Source organism: Oncorhynchus masou, chromosome 25 (genome assembly GCF_036934945.1).
Source record: "Oncorhynchus masou masou isolate Uvic2021 chromosome 25, UVic_Omas_1.1, whole genome shotgun sequence".
NCBI lineage: Eukaryota > Metazoa > Chordata > Actinopteri > Salmoniformes > Salmonidae > Oncorhynchus > Oncorhynchus masou.
In genome coordinates, this window is record NC_088236.1 from 25,481,875 (window position 1) to 25,509,348 (window position 27,474).

Genomic DNA, 27,474 nt, shown 5'->3' on the forward strand with positions numbered 1-27,474 from the left:
GCGGGAGGCTCTGGCGGCGCCGGACAGGCGGGCGGCTCCGGACAGGCGGGAGGCTCTGGCGGCTCCGGACAGGCGGGAGACTCTGGCGGCGCCGGACAGGCGGCGGCTCCCGACAGACGGGCGGCTCCGGACAGACGGGCGGCTCCGGACAGACGGGAGAACCTGGAGGGAGGAGACGGAGACCAGGCTGGGGAGACCTACAGGAGGCCAGGTCAGGACATGACACTGACAAACATATGAGGGGAAACAGAGGGTTAAATACACAAAAGGTAATGAATGGGATTGAAACCAGGTGTGTAGTAAGACAAGACAAAATCAATGGAAAATGGATCAATGATGGCTCAAAGACCTGTGACGTTGAGCGCCGAGCACCGCCCGAACAAGGAGAGGCTTCGACTTCGGCAGAAATGACTTAAATGTAAATGTAAGTCGCGACAGCTACTTCCTGGAAAACGACATGACTCTTTCATACGTATAGTGATCTAAGGCCTATTTGACAAGTGTCATAATACAATTGGCTCATTCATCCCCCCTCCTCTCCCATGTAACTATTGACCAGGTCGTTGCTGTAAAAGAGAATGTGTTTTCAGTCAATTTACCTGGTAAAATAAGGGTTAAAAATATATCAAAAATAATTTATAATAATTATAATAATGACAAATCACAAATTACAAATCACAATGTCTACTAGGAAAATACCCTACCATAATGTTCGTAGTATTCAAGCTATGCAATGACATTGCCTTAATTGTCAACTGTAAGATAATGATGCAATCAATGACTGTTCAGCAGATTCTCGACACTCAAAACCTCAGTTTTCAAGAGGAATCCCCTGTTTGTAATGAAAATGTTATCACATTTCCTCCCTACATCCGGCTGACTTGCATCACTTTGGTTCCCATACTGTATACATGCTTTTATTTATATGCAAAAGCTCCATGCGAATGACGTAGAAATATATTTTTTACACTAGTAATGTGTGATTTGAGGGTGCATAGACCCCCTCACTGAGTAGCCTGTTTTGAGAAACTATTTCCTGTTTACGTTTACTAAATATGGTGTTGTTTCCTAGGCTAGTGCTGTTTGTTTAATATGGTGTTTTGTAAAAAGGCCTAGCAGCCTCACAATTACAATACAGGTGCTTTTGGCCTAAATTAACTACACAAAACTATGCATTTTAGTAGAGGTAAAAGTGTATAGCTGTCTCTTTATGTAATTCCAAATCACAGGAGGTTGGTGGCACCTTAACTGGGGAGGACGAGCTCATGGTAATGGCTGGATGGTATGAGTGGAATGATATCAAACACATGGTTTCCATGGTTTCCATGTGTTTGATGCCATTCCATTTGCTCGGTCTCCACCACTATTACGAGTTGTCCTCTCCTCATCAGCCTTCTGTGTTCCAAATGTGCATGTCTTAAATTTACACCATTTACACCACCACTTTCACCAAGTTGCATTACATGTGCTACGTGCTTCTAACAGGAGGTCAAAACTACTGCATCACATTTTATTGGTATTGTGGTCATGCCATTGCATTAATTAGGGGAAATTATTTTGTTGACATGGCTTGGTGTCATAATTTTATCCTTTTTCATCAAGTAGTACACCACCGCCTTGTCAGACTATGAGTGATAAAAATGTGTGTGTGCACTGTGTGTGTGTACTGTAAATGTGTTGTCCTCATTAAACACTGGTGACTCCATTCTAATCTAACATAGATGGAATTGACAACGAGGCGACAGAGTGTTCGTCCACAATTAGTCCAGTGTTCGCTAAATAACTTCCTTTCCAAAAATGTAATAAAAGTTGAACAACTTCAGCCATATTCTCCTCAACAGCACACAAGGACTAATAATAATGTATGTATTTATTTATATAAAAGCATACACTGACACATTTTGATGTCTTTGACTTGTCGCAGCCCTCTGATGTGAAGTTGCAATGAAGGCGGTCGCCGGCCTACAAGCTGCCACCGATCCGCTTTTCTATTTCAGTTAGTTTTGTCTGATTAGTTTCACCTGTTTCTTGTTTGGGTTTTGTTTTGGGCTATTTAAACTCGGTATGCCCACCTGCTTTTGTGCGGACTAGTTGTTCTGTTCATGTGTGTGGATGTATTTTTCCGGACGGTTTCGGCCTGGGTTATTTATGCGCCCGTTACTCTGTTCCTGGAATAAAGACCCACGTTTGAACTAACTCTGCGCCTGACTCCTCCACTCACTACTCCTAGAAGCCGTGACAGAAGCCCGTACCACCGACATGGAGTCAGCAGGAGCAGCGACCACCCTCTTCCATCAATGGAGGCGCGCGTCCTCCATCACACGGCCATCCTCGATCGGTTCGTCGATGGACTAAATGATGGAGAGGATGGAGCGATGGGAGAGGAGTGGTCTCCCGACATAAACCCCAGCTCCCCCACAGACGACGCAACCCACTCCTCCTCCGGCGGCGTCCGGTCCGAGCGCGTTGCATCTCGCGCCCTGGAGGGAGTACGATGGAGCGGCGGCTGGGTGCCAGGGATTTTTGCTTGCGCGCTCTACCTGGCTACGGTTCGAATGTGAGCCTCGTCTCCTGTCTGACAGGTAAGAGCCCTGGAATGGGCCAACGCAGTCTGGAACGGCCCAGACTCTGGCAGGGGATTCGCCACTAACTGGATTTCCATTGGTACTGAACCCACCCAGTCTTTACCCTGGCCTGGTCAGGAGCCATGGGGAGGCCAATTCCAAATAGCTGCAGAGTATAAACTCAGGTTGCGAAGAATTTCATCACTAATAACATCAGATTTGCAACCAAGATCAACTGAAGTCTGTACAAGACAAATATTCACTTTATTAGAATATGAGATTTTTCTTAATCAACCCTTCAATGTTGAGCCAAAGACAGCTTCAGGTTCAGTTGTGTGTGTGTGTGTGTGTGTCACGTAAAGGCCTGCGTGCCTTTGAGTCACACTTCCGCAGAACAATGTAATACGTAAAAATGGTCAAATCATGTGTTAATCCAAACCCCCCCCCCCCCCCTTCAGCGGAAATAGCCGAGGCTAGGATAAAAACCGAGAAGCACAGCAGTTATCACACTTCATTGTCAATATCCTCCGATGACAATTGTTTCTAGAGGGAGATTCAGAACTGGCAACATACCATACACAAGGACAAGGTAAGGATATTCATGTTAATATGTAACCACGCTGTTTTCCAGATTTTAATTGTTATTTACTGGCTATGCTAAATCATAGTGATTGCATTAGGCTACCACATTTGCTAATTGTTTTCTGTGAAGCATGCCGGGACAAAATATTTCAAATGGAATGCCAAATGATTTCAGTAATATTCGAATGGAATGTCAAATACATTTCAGTTAATGTGACATTTTAAACTTTTTATCTAATTTTCCCAAGCATTTGTGCATAGTTTAAAAAGCTGAATACATGTAGGCTATATTATTATGAGCGCAGTCTCTCATACAGACAGTAGGTTGTGGTCTCGGATGCTTGTAGGTGCTTATATCTTCTCAAGATGGGTTTACGTCGTTTGTTCTACACTTTGTGTCCCTTAATTTACTTTACCTGGAATATGGACCAATTCAATCCCTTCTAGATATACCGTATGTCCTATGGGGTAGTGTATTGGAGGGTATATACGCAGGTATATGCCGTATACCCACTTTTTGTGGGCATTGTGCTCACTTAATCCCCATGATGCGTATCAAAGTAGATTAGTGGAAGTATGCGACATATCAATTAATAAGGCTGATGGAACAGATCAGAACGGTTAGTTTAAAATGTTGATCAACTATGTCTTCACTTGTGAAGCACAGCAAAGTGCACACTACGGTGGTAGATCTACGCGAAATGTTCCAAGAGAAATTGTGGGCTGTTGACTATTTTTTTTTAAAATTCGGTACCAACACAACACGTTACACGCATCATACGCGGACCACAAACCTCCCAGGCGATAGTTCGGCTGCACCCTCATCGTTTGAATGGTGTCAGTAAACCTCGGCATTTTTTTTTATCGCATATCGTAGACTTAATGAAAGTTTAACAAATGTCGCATTCTTAATAATACAATTTATTCCACATTGGAGACTCAATTAAAGGAACGTTTCAAATATGTAGTCAGTAAATTCAATTTATTTATGAAATACAAATACTCAATTGCTTAATCAAATCAATTTTATAAAGCCCTTTTTACATCAGCAGTTGTCAAAGTGCTTAACAATACCCAGTTTAAAAGCCCAAAGAACAAGCAATGCAGATGTAGAAGCACAGCGGCTGGGAAAATCTCCCTAGTAAAACAGGAATTTAGGAAGAAACGCAGAGGAACGAGGATCAGGGGGGTGGGCAGTCCTCTTCTGGCTGTGCTGGGTGGAGATTATAAGAGTACATGTCTGTTAAGGACAGCTCTTTCTTCAATGTTCAGACATTCCTAGATGACCAGCAGGATCAAATAATAATCACAGTGGCTATAGAGGGTGCAACAGATTTGTACCTCAGAGTACATGTCAGTTGGCTTTTGATAGCCAAGCATTGAGGTCGAGAAAGCTGGTCGACACATCACATAATGGCATATATCCTATATTGGGGACTCAAAGGACTGTTTCAAATATGTAGTTGGCAAACTCAACGGATTAAGGGCAGAAAGCAAATATTTACACTCTTGGCTGCTATTGTGAGGCTAGTTATTCTGTTACTTGCAGAGCATGTAGCTCTCGTGCATTTCATGTCTGCCATTTTCTTCTCACCTGATGTTGGATGTCGCCACACCTTGGCACATGTAGGTTATATGCACTCTTATTGGGGGAAAAAGGCATCTTTGACTGTACCCATAGGAGAACCCTTTTTGGTTCCAGGTATGAATAACCATTTTGGGTTTAATATAAAACCCTCTCCACAAAGGGTTCTACATGGAACCAAAAAGGGTTCTCCTATGGGGACCGCTGAATAATCCTTTTGAAACCCTTTCTTTCTAAGAGTGCGGGGAAGTGAAAGAGTGACTGAGCCAGCCAAGAGCAATAGTCACCTAGTTCTGACTCAGTGATTAGGTTAAATACTGCTGACCATACCCTGCTATCTCTTCCACATTCCTATCTCCCCTTCTATCCCACATCTTTCACACCCACACTCATCTCACTCTTTCTCCATCCCACATCACTCCACTTCTCTCTTTCTCCCTCTCTCCACCTGATGCTCTTGCATTCTTTCACTACTGTAATCCCCCTCTCCATCCCTCCACCTGTCTCCATTCTTCTCTCTTTATCCCCCTCTCCACCTGATACTCCCCTCACATTCTGTTTCATACTGTCATCTCTCTCCCACCTCTTTCCATTCATCTCATTACCCCTCCCTTCACCTGATACTCCCATTGCACATACTGTATCACTTCGTCATCTGTCACTTCACTCAGTAATCCACAGCTCTGGAATGAGGTAATTCTAAAATTTCTTGTTGCAATAGTTCACATTCAACAACTACAATAAAAAGTGAAAGCAGTTGTGAATCAGTGTTCCTTCAGATAACAGAACAGAGATTATACAGAATGTTTCTAGGAATGGGGTTCCCTGGAGTCAGCTGTGTGTGTTTAATCCACCCTTTGCCTGACTAGCCCTGTATAGAATTGTAGATTTTAAAGCAGCTAGTTTAACTTGGGAATTCCTCTGGATAGCTTTTGTCAATACTAGAGCGCACCCCTATTGTCCTCCGATACAAGGTGACTGAACAAGACAAACCTGAAGTGGCTCACATGCACCACCTACAGGACAGGGTCACTTCCAGGATCTGGCTGACCATTAATGGGCAGCATTGTAGTCCAAACTCAGCAATGTTGCTAACACGTTGATCCTGTACCATTAATTATGGCTCAGTGCATTTAGTGCATTCTTTGTGGTGGCTGGGCTGGTGTTTTAGGCCAGGGGGGCTCTCAGTGCTTTTGCTGACCTGATTCACAGGTCAAGAGCCCGGTATAGCAGGCATAGCTCCAGCCAAGTAGCTTACTATCCCTAAGTAACACATAGTGTCATGACCGTGTTAGATCAGTTGTCATAAGCAGACATCAGCTCATGACATGTTATATCTTTGACAGTCACTAACATAGCGACATGGAAAATAAGGCTATTTTAGAGTATTGGAACCAAACCTAAAGCGAAGGAAAGGAAGATAATTAGCTAGAACCAAACCAGAGTTCTGTGTCATTGTTTATCAAACTGGTTCAATGTGATGCTAATCAGATTACGCCTATGGCTGCCTGATTTCTCTCAGTGAAGAATACACATAACTTTGGCATGTGTGCATGTACAGTCACATACGCCCATCCATCCACAACTTCCTGTCTACAACTATTTACTTAATTTCAATTAAATGTATGACGCTTTATCGGTATGAAAAGTGAAGGAACTTACATTGCCACATCACATTTTACCAACCGTAACATCAGTACCAAGGCTTGGTACACTTTAAAGATGTTTCCTGTTTCTTTGTCCTCGTTCTAGCAGCTGTAGGTCAGTATTTCAAAAAATCCTTCTATTCAGTTTGATCACTGTTCAGATTTTTGACTAGACATTTTACATTTACATTGGAGTCATTTAGCAGACGCTCTTATCCAGTGCGAACTGCATTCATTTTAAGATGGCTAGGTGGGACAACCACACGTCATAGTAAGTAAATCATTCCTCAATAAAGTAGTTATCAGCAAAGTCAGAGCTAGTCAGGTGTGTTAAAAAATAAATAAAAAAAAGTGAGTGTTAGTTCACAGGGAGGGGTCGGGGTGAGCAGGGGGTAATGTAGGATTATTTAAGATACTATTTGCATGGGAAGGTTGAACACCAGGTGGGCTGCAGCATTCTGGATAAGTTGCAGGGGTTTGATGGCACAAGTGGGGAGTCCAGCCAACAGCGAATTGCAGTACTCCAGACGGGAGATGACAAGTGCCTGGATTAGGAACTGGGCTAACATCCAAATGGAGATATCTGCTAGGCAGGTTGAGGTGCATGTCTCCACCTGGGTGTCAGTAGGGGGGGAAGGACAAAAGTATATAGTTGCGTGTCATCCACATAGCAATGATAGTAGAGACCATGTGAGGATATGACAGAGCTGAGTGACTTGGTGTATAAAGCAAAGAGGGCCTAGAACCGAGCCCTGGGGAACACCAGTAGTGAGAGTACGTGGTGCAGATACAGATCCTCTCAATATCACCTGGTAGGAGTGACCTGCCAGGTAGGATGTAATCTAAGCGTGTTGGGGAATAATCAGAATTAGTTGGGGAATAATCAGAATTTGTTGGGTAACATAGATAGGATGTTTTATTTTCATGATATGCTTGAGTTATTTCTCTGTATTATTGAACTGCCAATGGCCACCACTATAGTAATCTGTTCTGTCAGGACTAAGTTGCTTGGGCCGCAGAGAGGGGAGAGGTCAAGGTGTCATCATGTGTAAACATTTCTTTTGCTCCACTGTGTCTGTGTGCCAGTCACTCCCTACTTTTCCCATCGGGGAGAGGAGGATGGCAGTGTCTGGAATCATTCTATGCTCCCTCTATCGCCTCACTCTCCTCTCCGTGAGCTTGTCCAGGATTGGTTGTATTTAGAATTGGTTCTAAATGACAATTTGATATATATCACAGGGTGGGGGTAATGTCTTGGTATCTTTTTGTACCAAGGACTAAATAAGAGCTTTGTTTAGGAGACAACTGAAGGATCATTTATAGCCAACTCTGTCTGGCTAGGGGATACTCCTCTCCTCTTTGTGTAAGTTCCTGGGACCTGTGGATTGTCATGTCGTCTAGGGGGGGATCTTCGCTATAAAGGATCCCATTTGCCATTATGTTGGGACTCAACTTTTCATTAGAGATACTGAACTGTTAAGTCAAAATGATATTGCAATGTGGAAGGGACTCTCAGAATTCATTGATAGACACTGAATTGATTTGAGTCATAGGGTTGTGATAGAGCTCATATAATTAAAGATGGACTTTGATAACTAACTCTGACGTGTGTGTGGTTTGCTCCCATGATTTGGTAAATAGAGGGAATTTCCACGACAGTGTGCAGAGTCTGAAACGCCCAGCCCTGAGGGTGGGGAGGAGGATCTGATGGTTCATGGTGTTGAAGGAAGATTTAGGAGGATGAGAACATGTACACAGTCAGCTTTGGAAGTGTGAAGAGACTCGACTAGGGTACTGCAAACACTGTGCTGAGTTGTCTAGCCCTGTCCTCTGATCCCTAATATTTAACACTTTCTTTCCTATTTCCCTTGAGGTTAAATGGCCGCTGATTAGTCTCTACCTGCTGTACCAGTACTGTGGTCACTGGTCAGCAAATCACACATCCTTACTCTACAGGTCAGCTAGCTAGACTCATCCACAGACTGACAGGGGAGAAGGAGCTGTGCTCAGCACTTAGACAACTCTGTTACTATAATTCTGCTTTATGACTGAACTCTAATAGAACATGAGAGTTGCATCAGTAGAACGGATGGGGCCTGTGTGTGCGTGGGGGCCGTGCGTGGGGGGCCTGTGTGTGCGTGGGGGGCCTGTGTGTGCGTGGGGGGCCTGTGTGTGCGTGGGGGGCCTGTGTGTGCGTGGGGGGCCTGTGTTGCCTCAGTCTAGCACTAGTTAAGCTCCAATCACAGTTTAACAGCCTCATCTTACCATAACTCAGACTTGACCTACTGTTGTAAGAGAGCTACAGCCCTCATGGGTGTGTAGGGAATCAAAATAAACCATTAACTAACTGGGTGGGACAGACCATTGCCTTCAAATCCCTGCTAGAAAATGAGGTAGCCCTTTCCTGCAGTCAAAGACCAAAAACAACCTCTTTGGCCTCATTGGTGGAATGTTAATATTTTTCAATTTCATAACATTTTGTTTTTAAAGACAAACACAGGATTTCCATGTCAAACAGTTTTGTTATATTTTAGTCTTCTGAGATGTACTGTATATAAAGTGTAATATTGGGATGCAAACTCAATGTAATACTTGGAGGAAAGGAAGTGCTACTAAGGTACACAATAGTACATTTTGGTAGATAAAGGTGCTCTTTGGTAAAGTGGTCATCAAAAAGAAAGGAGGACCAAAGCCTCTTCCTATAATTGATTAAAATGCCTTCATTAGTATGGCATGTTAAAAAATGGAAACAAAGATTTTAAAAAACGCGTCTTTCGGCTGCATGGCCTTCGTCAGGGAGTACAAAAAAAGGGAATACAATGTCCTCTTTTGAACAGCTTTTCAATTAGCCCTATTGGAAGAGGGAGTGGTTACACAATTGATTGGACACCTAGTAAGCAATACTGTACACATTAAAAGGTGCAGTACTGTAGCTAAGTTATCATAAATACAACTCCAAGCTAGAAGTATCAGAACACAAAGGTAGTTCTAACCTTAAATATGACTGGGAGAGGTGTCAAGAATAAGAAAGCAATATATTCCATAGTCCACTAGAACACAGCAAAACATGAACAACAGTCTAACCATAGCTGAGGGCAATAGAGCAAAATATCCACTAGATGACAGCAAATGGACCTAAGACGACCCTACAGGAAGGGTGAGAAATCCATATATTCATTTAAACCAGGGTATTTAGTGGCCTGTAGTTTATAAATCCATATCTTCATTTAAACCAGGGTATTTAGTGGCCTGTAGTTTGTAAATCCATATCTTCATTTAAACCAGGGTATTTAGTGGCCTGTAGTTTGTAAATCCATATCTTCATTTAAACCAGGGTATTTAGTGGCCTGTAGTTTGTAAATCCATATCTTCATTTAAACCAGGGTACTTAGTGGCCTGTAGTTTGTAAATCCAAAGACGTTCCCTTTTCTAATAGAGGCCGGAATATGATCAATACCCATAGCTTGTAGGGAGGCAGGGTTGCCATGGAGTAAGGACTTGTAGTGCCTTGCCATGGGGTAGTCTTTATTACCTACCCGTATGGCGTACTTGTGTTCCGCTAAGCGGTCTTGAAGGCGTCTCTTTGTCCGTCCAATGTAGAACACCTTGCACTGTGGACATTCCAATCTATAGATGACATGAGTGGTTTTGCAGTTAATGAAATGCTTGACGTAATACTCCATTTTGGAAACTGTGTCAACAAATTGTTATTAGAAGGATCCAAAAGTAAGTTATTTTCCCCATTTACCTAAGTACAAACCAGCGTAGGAAGGGCTGTAGCTCCCATGGCACACCCTTTGACCTGTTTAATACGGTCCTGAAAGATAAAGATGTTATGATTAGGAATCTATTCAGTCAGTGAGACAATGAATTCTGTAGGAGGCATCTCAGTTTCAGGTCGGGTTCTCAAGAAATGGTACATAGCTGCCAGTTCATGTTCAATGGTGTGTATAGACTCCACACCCATGGGGACTGAAAAGGAAGCTGTATCTATATTGTTCTATTCCTTAATGTTGTTCAACACATCTGTGGTACCTTGAAGACAGGCTGGGAGTGATGTCAGAAAAGGCTGAATAAAGTCATCAATGTACTTAGATGGGTTCTGTCAGACTTTCATTACCACTGATGACTGGTCTGCTGGGGGTTTTCAAGGTTATTGTGGTCCTTTGGAAGAAGGTAAAAGAAGCCATAAGCAGACTGCCATTAAATACATTTGAACTCTGTCTGAAATGTAGCCCTTCTCCTTAGCTTCTGTGAGGATCCCTTTCAGTTCAGTTTAGGTCCACTGTAGGGTTGAAGGTAAGATTGGTAGAATTTGTCTAATTGACAGTAGGCTTCTGTCACATGTCTTTACTCCACACTACTGTCGCACCACCGTTGTCTGCCTTTTTAACCACAATCTGTTCATTTTTGGACAATGACTCAACTGCATCCCGCTGTCTTAGAAAGATTACGTCGTGCTTGGTTGGAATCAATTTGACCCTTAAACAGATTCTCCACATCAAAATGTAATACATTTCAATTCTCTGACATGGTACAGATGTCTTCTCTTTTAAGCCCATACTCATGTGTATGAGGTGTGTACTTCTGTTTCAAAGTAGATTTGTTCAAGACAACCAATAATCACTGTGACCCTGATTTAGACCACTGCAGTAGGTTTTAAACTCATCAACAAAACAACATACTGACTTTTAAGAGATGTTCTTGTAAACTCCTACCAACATAAGGGTGTGCAACTGTCCTGTGTTTTTAGTGTGGGTTTAAACATGTGCATGTGTCTGTTGGCTCTTGTAAGAGCTGGTTTAGTAGGATCATTGCCAGACCACAAACCAGTCCTAAACAAATGCACTGCATTGTGGGATTGTTAGACAGCAGCTGATAATCCTGTGGTGTCTGACGGCACCCACACGTTTGTGTGCATTTGTGTGTGATAGCCATCATTAACATGTGTCGGACAGGCACTAGGCGTGTGTGTGTGACAGATAAAACATGAAAGTGAGTGACGTCAGGCACACAGGCTCAATGTTGGCAGGAAACATATGGCCTGGTCTGATAGGCCAGGGGAGGGACAGCAGGGGACCAGAGCAACTCATGCTCTGCCAAAGAGGCTCAGCTAAGGGTATATACTCTGCGCTGTCTGTAAGTCCCACACATCTTGCAGAGTCATCCCAGTGAAATGTTCAGGGAGTCGGGATTCCAGGAAAATCTACTCTGCACCTGGTGAGTTGATTAGCTTCATGTTTCTGAGCAGTGTGCACAGTTTGACCTCATAACACCAGCCCAATCAGCCACAGAGATCAGAAAAACCATCAGCCAGATGTGGTGTGTATATGTCAGTAGGTAAGGTTTATGTGTTGGTCCCATGCAATGACCACAGTGCTGTAGTCTTCCTCAATCCCTTTTCACGCTTTCCATCTTTAACTTTAAGTTTTTCTCTTTTTATTCCCTCTGTCTTCCCTTTCTCCCTCTCCAAGTGTGAGTCATGTTAGTCACAGTTGACAGAGGCTTTAGGGCCTAAAAGGGTTCTGCAGTGCATTTTAGTCTGTTTACAGAGAACTAGATTAATTTACATTTATTCCCATGCTTATTTTATTGCAGTTACTGTGCTATGTATTTGTCTTACCTTCCCTAGTTGTAAGTTGCTCTGTGAAATTACTCAAATGTATATGTAAAATTCCATTATGCTCTTATCCAGAGCATCCTTCAGTATTACCAAGTTGCACGATCACCACACGTTTAAAAAATGCAAACGTTTATGTTAGATTCAACTAAGTGTGTATTCTGGTTACAAAACGTAGCAAACTCTATTGTAGTGCAACAAACTTTTTGGAAAGCCGGCTTAGTGGTGTCAAGTTTCCGTTCTCTCTTGTCCTCATCTGTTTGTCATTAGTCATTCTACCCGTCCATACATCTTCACTCCTGTTTAGAAACTGCTTCCATATTGTATTGGTATGTTGGGAGAGGGCTTTAGCAACGTTTTGAGTTTGCGCACACACACACAGTTTACTTTAATAATTTGTACACACACACTTGTGAGCTTGTGAGACTTCTCCTCGGTGGCAAACTGTGCTTAGTTTGTCACTGTTCTCTGTCCCTCAGGACTAACCCTAACCTCAACTCCTAACCCTAAGCTTAAATAGCCTTTGTCCTCATGGGGAAATGTTCCTTGTTTTACTATGCTTGTGGGGACTTCCAGTACCAACGAGGAAAGTAATTGAAAATAAGAATTTGTTAACTGACTTGCCCAGTTAATTAAAGGATTTTTTTCTTTTAAATACAAGCCCCCACACAGTGACCTGTTCAAAGCGACTTACAGTCATATGTGCATGCATTTTACGTATGGGTTTGTCCCTGGAATCAAACTCACAATCCTGGCGGTGCAAGCGCCATGATCTACCAACTGCTACAGAGGACCGCACACACGAGCACTGCTTTAATTTCCTTCCTGTATGTCAGTAGGCCTAAGGCTCCACAGGGAATCACAACTTCAAGGAATCAGAAATGCCTGCCAATTCCCCAAAACGTTCCACCTATCCCACCATTTCCCTCTCTTACTCAAAGGAAGGGTGAGGGTTAGAGTAAGTGGTAGTATTAAAGTCCATCCATCCTCTACCCACATCAGAGTAGCATGCTCGTGACATTGACATTGTTCACTAGGAGTTGGCTTTTTTTGTTTTTTTTTATAAGTTGTGACTGTGTCCAAGGGATGTTGAGTGCTTGTATGTATGTATGTACCCAATGACTTGACTTGTCCTGAATCAACAAAGTCTTTCTTCACATGGCTTAGTAGAGTCTGTAATCATTTGTATTTATTTTCCATCAGAAAAGATCCAGACACAGCCATGGCCAGAGTATTGGGAATGCTGCTCCTCCTGTCAGCTCTCTGCTACTCCCTAGCAGACAAAGTAGGTACCACATCCACTGCACGAACCACAGCTCCAGGTAGAAGTTGTTGCCCTTAGGTGCAGATCTAGGGCCAACTTCACCTCGCAAAATGCGCAAGGTGAAAAATGCTAAACTGACCTTAGATCAGAGTCTAGAGTTATCTTCGTCACTACTGTTGCCATTCAGACAATACAGTGGGGCAAAAAAGTATTTAGTCAGCCACCAATTGTGCAAGTTCTCCCACTTAAAAAGGTGAGGCCTGTAATTTTCATCATAGTTACACTTCATCTGACACACAAAATGAGAATCCAGGAAATCACATTGTAGGATTTTTAATGAATTTATTTGCAAATTATGGTGGAAAATAAGTATTTGGTCACCTACAAACAAGCCAGATTTTTGGCTCACAGACCTGTAACTTCTTCTTTAAGAGGCTCCTCTGTCCTCCACTCGTTACCTGTAATGGCACCTGTTTGAACTTGTTATCAGTATAAAAGACACCTGTCCACACCCTCAAACAGTCACACTCCAAACTCCACTATGGCCAAGACCAAAGAGCTGTCCATAGGACACCAGAAACAAAATTGTAGACCTGCACCAGGCTGGGGAGACTGAATCTGCAATAGGTAAGCAGCTTGGTTTGAAGAAATCAGCTGTGGGAGCAATTATTAGGAAATGGAAGACATACAAGACCACTAATCTCCCTTGATCTGGGGCTCCACACAACCCCGTGGGGTCAAAATGATCACAAAAACGGTGAGCAAAAATCCCAGAACCACACGGGGGGGGGGGACCTAGTGAATGACCTGCAGAGAGCTGGGACCAAAGTAACAAAGCCTACCATCAGTAACACACTACGCCGCCAGGGACTCAAAACCTGCAGTGCCAGACGTGTCCCCTTGCTTAAGCCAGTACATGTCCAGGCCCGTCTGAAGTTTGCTAGAGAGCATTTGGATGATCCAGAAGAAGATTGGGAGAATGTCAGATGAAACCAAAATATACTTTTTTTGGTAAACTCAACTTGTCGTGTTTGGAGGACAAAGAATGCTGAGTTGCATCCAAAGAACACCATACCTACTGTGAAGCATGGGGTGGAAACATCATGCTTTGGGGCCCTTTTTCTGCGAAGGGACCAGGACGACTGATCCGTGTAAAGGAAAGAATGAATGGGGCCATGTATCGTGAGATTTTGAGTAAAAACCTCCCATCAGCAAGGGCATTGAAGATGAAACGTGGCTGGGTCTTTCAGCATGACAATGATCCCCAAACACACCGCCCGGGCAACGGAGTGTCTTCGTAAGAAGCATTTCAAGGTCCTGGAGGGAGTTGAAAGTCCGTGTTGCCCAGCAACAGCCCCAAAACATCACTGCTCTAGAGATCTGCATGGCGGAATGGGCCAAAATACCAGCAACAGTATGAACCTTGTGAAGACTTACAGAAAACGTTTGACCTCTGTCATTGCCAATAAAGGGTATATAACAAAGTATTGAGAAACTTTTGTTTATTGATCAAATACTTATTTTCCACCATAATTTGCAAATAAATTAATCCTACAATGTGATTTTCTGGATTTTTTTTTCCCCCTCATTTTGTTTGTCATAGTGAAGTGTACATATGATAAATTACAGGCCTCATCTTTTTAATTGGGAGAACTTGCACAATTGGTGGCTAACTAAATACATTTTTGCCCCACTGTTTGTTGGTACTGTGGAGATTTGAGCTCACTTCTCTTACCTCTCCCATGGCAGGTTGAGCTTCGTCACACCAAAAGAGGGACAAGAAACCATAAAGGTGAGCATAGACTGCCCCCTCACCCTCTTACACCCCTCTTCTGTCCCTCCCTTCACACCACAGTAGGCTACTGACTGGAGGACGGCTCATGATAATGGAAAGGTATCCAACACATGTAAGCATGTGTTTGTGTTGGATACCTTTCCATTTATTCTGTTCCAGCCACTGGTGCCCAGCCATTAAGGTGCCGCTGGCCACCTGTGCTTCACACTAATCATGTGTTAGCTACAACAAATAACTAGTCTGTCACCTACACCTTCTCTTTTCATGTGTATACAAGATGAGACAGATACATAATGTAAGTGACTCATGTCTCTGTTTTTGTCTTTGTCTCTACCCGTGTGTTTCTGTGTTCGTGTGCATAGAGCGGTGTGTGGATGGCCAGTCGGCTGTGGTGCGTGGTTTTGGGGACACGTGGTTGAGATGGCGGGGCCAGCTTGTGGAGCGCTGCACCTGTGCATCACGAGGACGACAGCGCTGTCATGATGTGCCAGTCACCAGTGAGTGGAAACACACAAACGCATACTGTATATAAATAGACACACACGCACAACCCCCTTTAGGCGAGCAGAGTGACAACACTGTTCAGCTTGTTTTTCTGTAACTTGTTTCCTTTTCCAGAACCCCTTCCCTCTGTCTGCCTTCCCTCTGTCTGCCTTCCCTCTGTCCACTCTGTATGTACAGTATCTCTCCCTTCTGGTCCTTTACTTTCCTCCACTGGAGAGTGGTTGGTGTCATGGAAAGGGTGTAGTCTAGGATGTATAGTCATTAGAACACCCACCCATTGTGACTTTCACTATTTAAATGCACACGTTCCTTCACCCCCACTGAACAATGCTATGATGCATGACCACCCATCTGATGACAGACAAATCACTACCTCGTTCTCAGCTTGTGAGGTCATGCGCTGTCAGAGGTGAAAATTGGGGTTGAAGCTGTTCTGAAAAAAGGGAAATTCTGCCATTTTGTATGTGACGTAAAAGAAGTGATGACATTTGGCACAACAGGTGGGCTCGGTCTGGTCTAGTAAATGTTTTCTCTAACAACTCCAACACATCAAACCATCCCTCTCTCCATCCCTGTAGCCTGCTATCAGTCAAGGTGCTACAACGGGGGAACCTGTAAGGCGATGGTCTACTCCTCTGACTACCTGTGTCAGTGTCCACCAGGCTTCACTGGGGCTCAGTGTGAGATCAGTAAGTAGAGCACAGAGACCACGCTACACTGTCAATAAATACTCCTCTCGCCTCATACTACTGAAAGACAAGGACAAGGGATTGCTATTGATGCCTATCTATTAGCATCTAGTAGTAATGTTGGTTACTACTATCATTAGGGCAGTAGACACATAGAGAATGGTAGAACGTAATCCTGTGACAATGACTAGAAAATATTATAGTTGTGGTCTGTGGGCCAGCCATGAAATAAAAATCGTTTACACCCCAGAAGCCAAAATCTGGAACGCCATGGAACTCAGTGGTTAGCTGGCATCAATCGGTTTGTTTTAATCCCGTTGGGAGGCCGTTGTAAATACCCCACTCACTCAACATGTAAATTCGTAACACATGTTGATGGTCTGAGTGAGTTCACAGCCAAAAGAGTGGGCCCAGAGTCATATTATGACGTCATCTATCAGCGTCATAATTCATCGTTGGTCATTTGATGAAACCACAATGGCCAAACTCTGTCCCCATGTGACTCTGAGTGAGCCTAAAAAGAGCAGTACATCCTCTCTACTCATGCGCGTGTCATTGCATGGATACCATAAGATCAGGGAGTCAAAACACGGAATAGGTGTGTGAGTCCTTAGTCATGTAACCAGGATGCATGACGATAGGAGGAAGCCATAGAGAAAGGACGACAGCTAGACAGACAGACTTTATCAGATCAACATGGTTGCTATAATGTATTTTCCCATAGATACCGTGTGTCCCAAATGGGACCCTATTTCCTACATAGTGCTCTACTTTTCACCAGAGCCCTATATGCTCTGGTCAAAAGTGGTGTACTATGAAGAGAATATGGTGCCATTTGGGACAGATTGTGGTTGGATGGCTGGATTGGATAGACAAATTTCTCTCCCTCTCCACAGACACCACTGAGAAGTGTGTGGTGGGCCAGGGTAAAGGGTACCGTGGTACGTGGAGTGTCAGTCGAACCGGCTCAGAATGTATCAACTGGAACTCCACAGCCCTCAGAGGGAGGACGTTCACAGCTAAGAGACCAGAGGCCAACAGCCTGGGACTGGGAAATCACAACTACTGCAGGTACACACATACACAAATGTACGCACACGCACATCAATCGAGCAATCAAGATAAATATTCCCCTCCCCTCTCTCTTAGGAATCCAAGCGATGATACTAAGCCATGGTGTCATGTCTACAAGGGAACCCAGATAGCCTGGGAGTTCTGTACTCTCTCCAGCTGCCCTGCAGGTAATGACATGACAACAGAATACTATCCTGCTATTTGGTTATGTAGCGGACATGAGTCCGTCATGGTCACCTAATGAGGTCGTCCGCCCTGTGAACTTCAAAACCAGTGTCTGCACTTGGCCCAAGAGGGAATTTCCTCTTGATCTAAGAGGTTGGTTGTTCCCATGGGAGACCTGGGTTCCTGTCCTGCTTGTTAACAATGACCTCCTCCCCCATGAGACACCACTGCACATTTGGCACCAAAGGGTAGTGAATGTAACGGACATGAGTTGGTCATGGTCACGATGTGGTAGCCCCGCCTGCAAACTTCAAAACCAGTGTCTGCCCTCGGCAATTTCCTCTTGGCGTAACGGTCTAAAACGTTGGTTTCTCCTGGGGTTCATATCCTGCATGATAGTTAGTGTCGCCTTGCCAAACTATGACAAGAAGGCTACTTGATTGACTGTAGTCCACAGCGTAAATGAAATGTGCCTCACCCTGTGTTTTTCCAGACCAGAGCCCAGCGGAGTGTGTTCAGGGTTCGGGGCAGACGTACAGGGGGACGACAGCCATCACTAAGAAGGGCTACAGCTGTCTCGCCTGGGACTCACCCCTCATCACCCACAAGTTCTACAACGCATGGAGGTCTGATGCCAGAGAGCTGGGGCTGGGAAGTCACAACTTCTGCAGGTAAGATTATAAACACACAGAGCAACTCTAACACATGCATGCTGGACACATACACACACACAACCACACTTATACAATCTCTCTCTTTCAGGAACCCAGACGGTGATCTCGGCCCCTGGTGTCACGTCTACAGAAACATGAAGCTGACCTGGGAGCTCTGTAACGTCACCAAATGCCGTGAGTATCTGTTACCATGACTGCTGTCCAATAATATTGTCAACAGTATGCATGTATATGTCCTCTCATGTGCCGGTCAAATTAACACTGCATATTCTGCCAAGAATTGTCATGTAATGCATGCAATGACTAAGACAAGGAGTCAAATGACTGTCGGGATTGCAATGAGTACAAATGAGTGCAAATTGAGTACATTTGCAACTGTAGTCACGCTGTATGAGTATTTGAGATCTAATGTCGTACTGAACAGTATCTGTTTGTTCTTTAGGGAGGAGACCTACTACCATCACTACTCTAGGCCCCAGGGCTCCCACCACCAACGGAGGTAGGAGGACAGCCACAACATTACATTTACCTGTACACTTCTTCCTCCACACTTCTCCTTCTGTTCTTCCTCCACACCCTCTCTTTCTATTCCTCCTCCCCATGTCCCCCTCTCCTCTTGTCCTTCTCTTCCTCCACACTTCTCCTTCTGTTCTTCCTCTACACCCTCTCTCTATTCCTCCTCCCCATGTCCCTCTCCTCTTTTCCTTCTCTTCTTCCTCCACACCTCCCCTTCCTCTTTAAACCTTGAGGTTTATACATCTAAAAAACAGAACGATATATCGACTGCCCCCCCCCATAGGTACCTGTGGACAGCGTGCTGACAAAAATCACAGTCGCCCCTCCTTCCGTATCTTGGGAGGGGCCCGGCAGAGTGACATCACAGAGCAGCCATGGCAGGCAGCCATCAACGTGTTCTGGTCCACATACAAAGCACACATCTTCCTGTGTGGAGGGGTCCTCATTGACTCCTGTTGGGTCCTCTCTGCTGCACACTGCTTCGACGAGAGGTAGGTTTAATACACACGTGTACACACACACACACACACACGACTCACTGATTTTCTTTCTCCGTTAGGTTTAAACCAGAGCGTCTGCAAGTGGTTCTGGGTCAGACGTTTCGTAAGAACTCCTCCAGCAGTGACCAGATCTTTGAGGTGGAGAAGTACTGGACCCACGAGAAATACAACGAGGAAACCTTTGACAACGACATTGGTGACCCATTTTTACATGACGTTTTAGTAATTTAGCAGGTGCTCTTATCCAGAGCAACTTACAGTAGTGATTGCATATATTTTTATACTGCTACCCGGTGGGAATTGAACCTGTACCAACTGAGCTATATTGGACAGCACAATGTTGGGCACTGACTCGCAAGAGGCTTATGGCTTGATTATGTAGCATATGTGAAGAGCCATAAAGAACCGTTGTAACCAAAGTAAAGCAATATCACTAATTCTCTCTCTGCCCTCCTCCCTCCCCCTCTTCTCAGTCTTGCTGAAGTTGAAGAGTGATACTGGCCTGTGTGCTGTGAACTCCCCGGCGGTCTTACCCGCCTGTCTGCCTGACCCAGGCCTGGTACTGCCTGACTGGACCGAGTGTGAGATCTCTGGCTACGGCAAAGAGAAGGAGTGTAAGACAGATCACCCTTTCTTTGAAATGTTTCGTTTTTTTAAACTCATGAAGCTTAGTTAAGTGTTCCCGTGGTTTATTTTCTGATGCCCAGTAGAGGGCAGTAGCCTGAGGCACACAGGTTTTTGAAAGGGTGGACAATGTTGATGTACACTACATGAAAGTGTGTGGACACCTGCTCATCTCGTTCCAAAATCATGAGCATTAATATGGAGTTGGTCCCTCCCTTTGCTGCTGTAACAGCCTCTACTCTTCTGGGAATACTTTTTTTTATTTTACCACCTTCCCAATTTTGAGATTTCCAATTGCGATCTTGTGTCATCTCTGCGTCTCGCCCGTTGGGGAGTTGACGGTGTAGTCCTGCGTCCTTTGAAACATGACCCGCTAACCCGCGTTTCTTAACACCCGCCCGCTTAACCTCGAAGCCAGCTGCACCAACGTGTCGGAGGAAACACAGTTCAACTGAAGACCGAAGTCAGCTAGAGCGTGATGAGCCAAGGAAAGCCCCCCCCCCCCCCGGCCAAACCCTTACAACACTGGGCCAAATGTGCATCGCCCTATGGGACTCCCGGTCATGGCCAGTTGTGACACAGCCTGGGATCAAACCTGGGTCTGTAGTTACGCTTCAAGCACTGTGATGCAGTGCCTTAGACCGCTGCACAACTCGGGAGGCCCCTTTCTGGGATGACTTTTCACTAGATATTGGAACATTCCTGCAGGGACTTGCTTCCATTCAGCCACGAGTATTAGTGAGGTTGGGCGATTAGGCCTGACTCATAGTCGGCTTTCCAGTTCATCCCAAAGGTGTTTGATGGGGTTTTCATGCCTTCCCCAAACTGTTGCCACAAAGTTGGAAGCACAGAATTGTCTAGAATGTCATTGTATGCTGTAGCGTTAATTTCCCTTCACTGGACTAAGGGGTCTAGCCCCAGACCATTACTCCTCCACCAAACTTTACAGTTGGCACGACAAATGCATTGGGGCAGGTAGCGTTCTCCTGGCATCCCCCAAACCCAGATTTGTCTGTCGGACTGCCAGATGGCATTCATCTCTCCAGAGAATGTGTTTCCACTGCTCCAGAGTCCAATGGCGGCGAGCTTTACACCACTCCAGCAGACCCTTGGCATTGCGCATGGTGAGCTTAGGCTTGTGTGCAGCTGCTCGGCCATGAAGACCCATTTCATGAAGCTCCCGACTAACAGTTCTTGTGCTGACGTTGCTTCCAGAGCAGAGCATGTGAGCAGAGTTGAGCGGTTGAAAATCCTGCTCATCTCTCATGGAACGGTGTGCAACGCTGATCCATGTCCTTTCCAACTGTTCTGCTAAAAACCGCTCCGCTCACACAGGAAGAGAAACTGCCGCTCCATTCATTAATCACAATTTTAACCAACACCCATCTTTCTCTGACTGGAACTACCATTTGGTTTGAAGTATTGAAACCAAACCATATGGATTTGAATGAAAAGTATTTGAATAAAGGGAAATGTCAGAAGCACAATTTCAAATAGGCTACATGTCATATTACACAGCATATAATCACTAAATAGGTCAGGAGCCTTAATTTTTTTAGGCAGTATTATTTCAAGGCTATAGCCTACAAAGAAATACATTGTGAAGCATTTGCGAGTGCGACACAATAGTCTGGTAGAGATATAAAGTATTCAGCATTTAAACAACATTTTGTTGTATTCAATCATTATCAGTAGCGTGCCGTGGTTCTGGGGCCTGGGCCTTCAGTGAAGTCCTACAGTCCCACCCGAATTAATCCACCTCTACCATCATTATGATGCCATGGCTCTAGACACTATACATTTAGACAGAAACGCAGTGTAACCAAGCGTTGCGTCACCTTGAAATTGAAATTTTTATTCAGAGAATTGCAAGGGAAGAGTACAATACCTTTTCATTGTGCAGCTTCGTTGCCCTGCGCGCTTGTTCGTTGAGCTGTAGATCTACTCGGGTGTCCCCAAAAGTTTTCAAAAGCACCATTGCTTGTAAGTGCCCAGCCGTACTTTGTCTCGTTGCTGCCTTGGTTAGACAACTCAGGTTTGCAAAGCCAGTGTGGCTCCAAACACCAAATCGATCACTTGCAAATAATAGGCATTCCCAGCAGTACAGTTTGCAGTGCTTCTCGGAGCCTGTGAGTCATTGATAGCGCCCATAGTTGAAAGTGGCGAACGAACCCCTTTCCCGCCTGTGACAGGCTTTGTAGCGTCGGCGTCTACCTCTCCTGACAATGTCTAACTTTTCTTGAAAAGTTTGTCTTGAGAATGGTGTTATAATTATATCCTCGACCAAATCGATATATTCTCCTTCCGCCATTGTGGGTTGAAAAAACAGCTTAGTAGTACGCAAATTAATTTGTTGATCAATTTCAGTTTCCTAGTTCTGAGACCTGCCTCTCAATATTGGTAATCCAATCAAAAGACGTGCACGCACCACGCCTGCTAGCTGGCTCCTGTGTAACACTGGAGCCAGCCAGCAGGCGTACAATAGCCAACTCTAAAGCTGATTGGTTGACACTAAATTTTAATTTCCATTCACTTTAAGCCACAAGCGCCCGCACTGTTGATTCTGAAGGCAGATTTTAGACCCCTGGCAACATGATGGCTGAATATGATTGGATAAAATACCTAACATAAAGACCAGCCCTCCAAATCTCAACCTGGGGCTGGAAGCAGTGCAACCAAGAGGAACGCTATGAAATGAAGAGTAACTCTTACTCTGGGGAATAATTTAATACATATTTGTGGGAAAATATATTTAAATATATATATTCTGATGTTTAGGCCAGCAGAGAAGGCCTTGCTGGCCCTGATGGCCCACCACTGATCATTATAGTCTATACTTTTTTAGAAACAGGATTTTAGCCCGTCTGTGGCTTCAGGCTCATGCGATGGAGTCTGGAGAGCCGGTGAGCAGCAGAGAATATCCTCTCCACATCTGCAGAGCCACTGGGGAGGCTAAACACCCTTTTGGCCACTCTTGCCAGGCTGGGCAGAGTTTTTTTTTTTTTTTTTCCATTTTTCTATAGGTCAGCCTAAAGGTTTTTAGGCAAAATAACTAAATCAAAACAAAGCTCCTTGAATGTGGGAATATGCCAGGCCTATTGTGCCAAAATCAATTATGGCCTGTTGTATAGATAGAACAAAATGTTTAAGAGAAATACTTTGCTACAATGACCAACTTAGCGATCTACCCACCTCATTTCTTTCTTTTAGCTTGTGCTCGTAGTAAGTACACATCATGCTTTCGGGATATGTGTCTTTTCAGGTTCCACAATGATTTAGTTGTGGACAATACATCACCACACTCTTGCTCTTGGTCCTCATATTTGTTAGTCAACTTGATTTAGCACCTTGTGTGTTTTATCAGTTTCTATATGACAATATTTAGGGAATTCCATGACAGTAGCTACAGTAAGGGGCTATAGCAGAACACAACTAGACTACAAATGCATGCTGGGCCGGGCATGCGAGAAGGCTGACACTCCGGCCTTTGAGAATCTCACTCCGTGCTCCGCTCCTCGTACCGCTCCAGCTCCGCTCACATACTCTGTTCCAGAGGCAATTTGGAATTTGATAGTAAAAACTGAGGACAGACGGTTTATACATGCTTCAGCACTCGGAGTTCCCTTGTGTTTCTTGCCGTTGTTGCTCTTAGATGTTTCCACATCACAATAACAGTTGACCGGGGCAGCTCTATCAGGGCAGAAATTGAATTAACTGACTTGTTGGAGAGGTGGCATCCTATGACGGTGGCACGTTAAGCCACTGAGCTCTTCAGTAAGGCCATTCTACTTCCAATGTTTGTCTATGGAGATTGCATGGCTCTGTCAGCAACAGGTGTGGCTGAAATAGCCAAATCCAGTAATTTGAAGGGGTGTCCACATACTTGTGTTTGTATAGTGTACCTAAAACAGTGTTTCTTAATCCTGGGGGTACATAACCCTTGCAATTTAAAAAAAATTCAATCTAGAGATGTAAAATAAATGTTATATAGGTGTTAGAGTGCATGGAGCAATGCAGGCCGATTTAACATGAATAGTGTGTCCAGAGCTTAATACCCTCCCATTTCCCCTCTCTCCATAGTTAATGCGGTGTACTCTGAGCGGGTGAAGAGGGGTCACGTGAGGTTGTGGCCTCAGGACCGCTGTGTCCCTAATGTCTTATCTGGGCGTCTGGTCACCTCCAACATGCTGTGTGCCGGGGACACCCGGGGTCTGGACGACGCCTGCAAGGTGAAGAGGGCTCTTTCACCCTCCTAAGACCCAAACACACTGTGTCCCAAATAGCACGACATTCCCTATATAGTGCACTACTTTTGACCTTAGCACTATGGGCCCTGGTCGAAAGTAGTGCACTATATATGTAGGGAATAGGGTGCCATTTGCCATGCAGTATGTAGCCCAAAATCTCTACAACACTAAGCACTTAAATAGCTAATTAACTGGTATAAGGATGTGTCATGTTGGATGTTAGTGCTCCTGATAATATTTATAAAATGGTACTGTAGACCTCCTGCTGAACCATGACTGAACCACAACTGAAATGTGTCCCTCATCTCCTCCTCCTATGCAGGGTGACTCTGGCGGTCCTCTCGTCTGTCCCAAGGATGGGAAGATGACTCTGATGGGGCTGATCAGCTGGGGTGATGGCTGTGGGAAGAAAGACACACCCGGGGTGTACACACGTGTTACACAATACACTGATTGGATCAGCAGCAAGAAACAGGAAACTAGCCAGTAAACACACACAAACAGTACATACACCTTGAGAGAACTTGTGAGAATTCATCTGACTCCTGTCCATCAATCACAATGCCTTAACCGAGGAAGGGACAACCACTCAATGCACAAGAGGAACCTCCAGTACTCCAATACATTATGTGTATGCGTTGTTTCACTCTTGGGCTGAGAGGGAGAATGCAGTAAGGTCAGAACTCTGAACACTACACCTCCAAAGAGAATAGACTGTTACTCAGTCCAGCTGATTCCTGTTCTACCCAGAGCTACATGTAAAGTATATATTTAGGAATATGGCTCTGCTTCCACCACTTCATATGCAGCTGATAGAATGTTGGACATGTACTTTGCACAAGGTTCCATAGGAATGTATATAGCCACTGCAATTAACATTTCTCAGTTCATTTAGAGTTAATTTTACATGGGTGGCCTGTGGTTTGAATTTAATTTTGCAATGTTACCCTCCTAACCCCACTAGCACTAACCACAACAATCTGCTGAATCAAAGACAGCAGCTACATTCCAAACTGAAAACTCAACCCAATCCCTCTGTATTTGACTCCCTCAGCCCCTAACAGTTCTCAATAGGCCTAAGAAATATGGGAGGAAAAGCCCACCTTCCAGATGCTTGAAAGGCATTAATTAAGGCATTGAGTTGTTAGATTGGAATATAGCTAAAGCCTGAACACAGCCACCGTTATCCGTCTCCATAAGCGTTGGGTTGAGCCCAGCGATCATCATATCCAGTCTTTTAAAGTTGGATTTATGTTGAAAAGGACTGGGAGGTGTATGTAATGAAAGCTCTTTCACTGCAAAGCTCTTGGACTCCACCTCCCTAACATAGTACAGTATGTGTTCATGTTTGAGTGAGTGTTCATATTATTTATCATATATATATATATATCCTCTTGGACAGTAATGTTTTAATATTTGTATTTTACATGTGTATTAAGTTAATATTTATGTCTATTCCTGTTACAGTATTTTCTACTGTAATAGTTTATGCAGTTTTGTTAGTTCAATGTGTAGAGTTCTGAAAGTTTAATTTATTTTTGGGGCTATCGTAACCTTTTTCTGAGACTTAAACCCATCTTTTTAAATAAATAATATTTTTGGTTACCTCTTCAATTTCTCTTGTTACGAGGCTAAGCCATAGACCTAGAGGGCTATGCCGAGACGCACATGCATCACTTTCATGTCTCATCATGCTGGCCCACATCAGATAACATGTTTGTAATACTTAGGCTACAGATTTATTGTAGCGCTGTTCACATAATTTGTGCATCCACACCCTTTAATCCATGGTCATTATTTTGAGAAATTAGTCGGGAAAGGCAGCTGGTCAGCGCGTCCTCACACATCATTGTTAACTCTTAGGTCTATCGCTCAACAGGGATGCTGGCCAATGACTCCAATACAGTTGTGTCCTTTGGGTGGTGGTGGACCGTTCTTGATACACGTGAAACTGAGTGAAAAGTCCGGCAGCGGTGCAGTTCTTGACACTCAAACCGGTGCGCCTGGCACCTTCTACCATACCCAGTTCAAAGGCACTTAAATATTTTGTCTTGCCCATTCACCCTCTGAATGGCACAACTACACAATCCATGTCTCAATTGTCGAGGCTTAAATCCTCTAACCTGTCTTCTCCATTTCATCTACACTGATTGAAGTGGTTTTAAGACATGACATCAATAAGGGATAATAGCTTTCACCTGGATACACCTGGTCAGTCTCATGTAAAGAGCAGGTGTCAACTATTTAAGATACAGACATGTTTTTACATTTGCAAATCATTTAATCTTTAGTTAAATGTTTTTCAACACCACTGAACTACTTGTCCAAGTCTCCTAAACGGGTGGCAAAACTTCCACACTAGTAGGGGGTACATACATATACCGTACACACAGATCTCAACAGGCCAGTTACAAGTCATGACTTGAAAACGTGTTTACCGGAAGCCTGCACTTAACACAGGCTACATATCTCTTGATGCGCAGTGTAAAGTGCTGTACACAGGAATGACCTAAAGTGTTACCCAAATACCCTGGGCATGCTATGAATTAAGTGGTACAGAGAAAAGGAAGCACTTTAGTTTACAGTGCTGAAATAATCGGACGGTTCAATAGTCGCCAAGGCTGCAATATAGGTCTGTCCATATTAGTCCACGTGTGACAAAGTCCTGAATGTTGGGATTGAATTCACCTCATTCCAAGACTCCCGGTGCCTATTTTGGAGTGCTGGAAAGGTGATACCCCAAGCACCTCCTTGCTCCTCCCTTTCTCTCCTATTTTCCTCAGCTCCCTCATTCCGTGCCAAACCTGATGGTTCGGCTAAAGTTCGCTCCCTTGGCCTGGTATATAAGGCCCCAAGGGGCCAACACCTCCGCCTCAGTCACATTAGCTTGGCGTAGGCTTCTCTTCTTGAACAAGCAAAACCCCAATAAACTCTTAAGACATGGTGTGTTTGCATACCTCTTATTGGACAACATTTTTGGATTGTCGACAGTAAAACTGATAGGATACCAAAGCAACCATATAATGGCACAAAAATGGACAATTACATTTAGGGACTTCTAGAACAGTTACCCAAATGGTGGTTCAGGACCCATTGGTGGAAGCTGGCTCCTCTTGAACCAAAGACTCAAGACCGTCTTGTAGCTTAAAAACTGTGTTGAATTGGTGCATCAAAAGGAAATACTCAAAGAATGTTTGGGGACCACTGCTCTAGAGATATTACATCATCTTAACCAATCTGAAGCTACAACAGAACAGGACAAGTGTATTTTATACAACTCACCTTTCTATGAAAGCCTTATGCTGAGAATGTGTGACTTGGATTGGTACACTTTATTCAAACGAATGCTCGAATGAGACAGAGCATCCTTAGAGGTCAATGACAATACATAGTCAATTCCTAGAAGGGGATACTTTGTGCCCTTC

General features: G+C 44.1%; 1 protein-coding gene across 2 annotated transcripts; it reads left to right on the forward strand.

The window, feature by feature from the left end:
- Positions 1-3,038: 3,038 nt before the first annotated feature.
- Positions 3,039-25,654, forward strand: LOC135513968 (tissue-type plasminogen activator-like). 2 transcript variants are annotated; one of them, XM_064937024.1, is made up of 15 exons: positions 3,039-3,153; positions 13,201-13,282; positions 15,011-15,053; positions 15,419-15,553; positions 16,139-16,249; positions 17,146-17,320; positions 17,399-17,490; positions 17,982-18,159; positions 18,251-18,336; positions 18,605-18,661; positions 18,962-19,169; positions 19,238-19,374; positions 19,652-19,792; positions 23,883-24,031; positions 24,372-25,654. In XM_064937024.1, exons 1-15 carry the CDS (start codon positions 3,095-3,097, stop codon positions 24,537-24,539), a joined length of 1,821 nt encoding a protein of 606 aa, XP_064793096.1. In that variant the 5' UTR covers positions 3,039-3,094; the 3' UTR covers positions 24,540-25,654. The 2 variants fall into 2 exon arrangements, with proteins under 2 accessions (XP_064793096.1, XP_064793097.1); XM_064937025.1 differs by lacking the exon at positions 3,039-3,153 and adding an exon at positions 11,496-11,597.
- Positions 25,655-27,474: the final 1,820 nt, after the last annotated feature.

Excerpts from the sequence above, each read along its gene's own strand:
- LOC135513968 (XM_064937024.1), top strand. The coding sequence starts at position 3,095 with ATGACAATTGTTTCTAGAGGGAGATTCAGAACTGGCAACATACCATAC. Across the intron at positions 3,154-13,200 it reads ATACCATACACAAGGACAAG|AAAAGATCCAGACACAGCCA; the intron begins GTAAGGATATTC and ends ATTTTCCATCAG. Across the intron at positions 18,662-18,961 it reads GGCTCCCACCACCAACGGAG|GTACCTGTGGACAGCGTGCT; the intron begins GTAGGAGGACAG and ends CCCCCCCCATAG.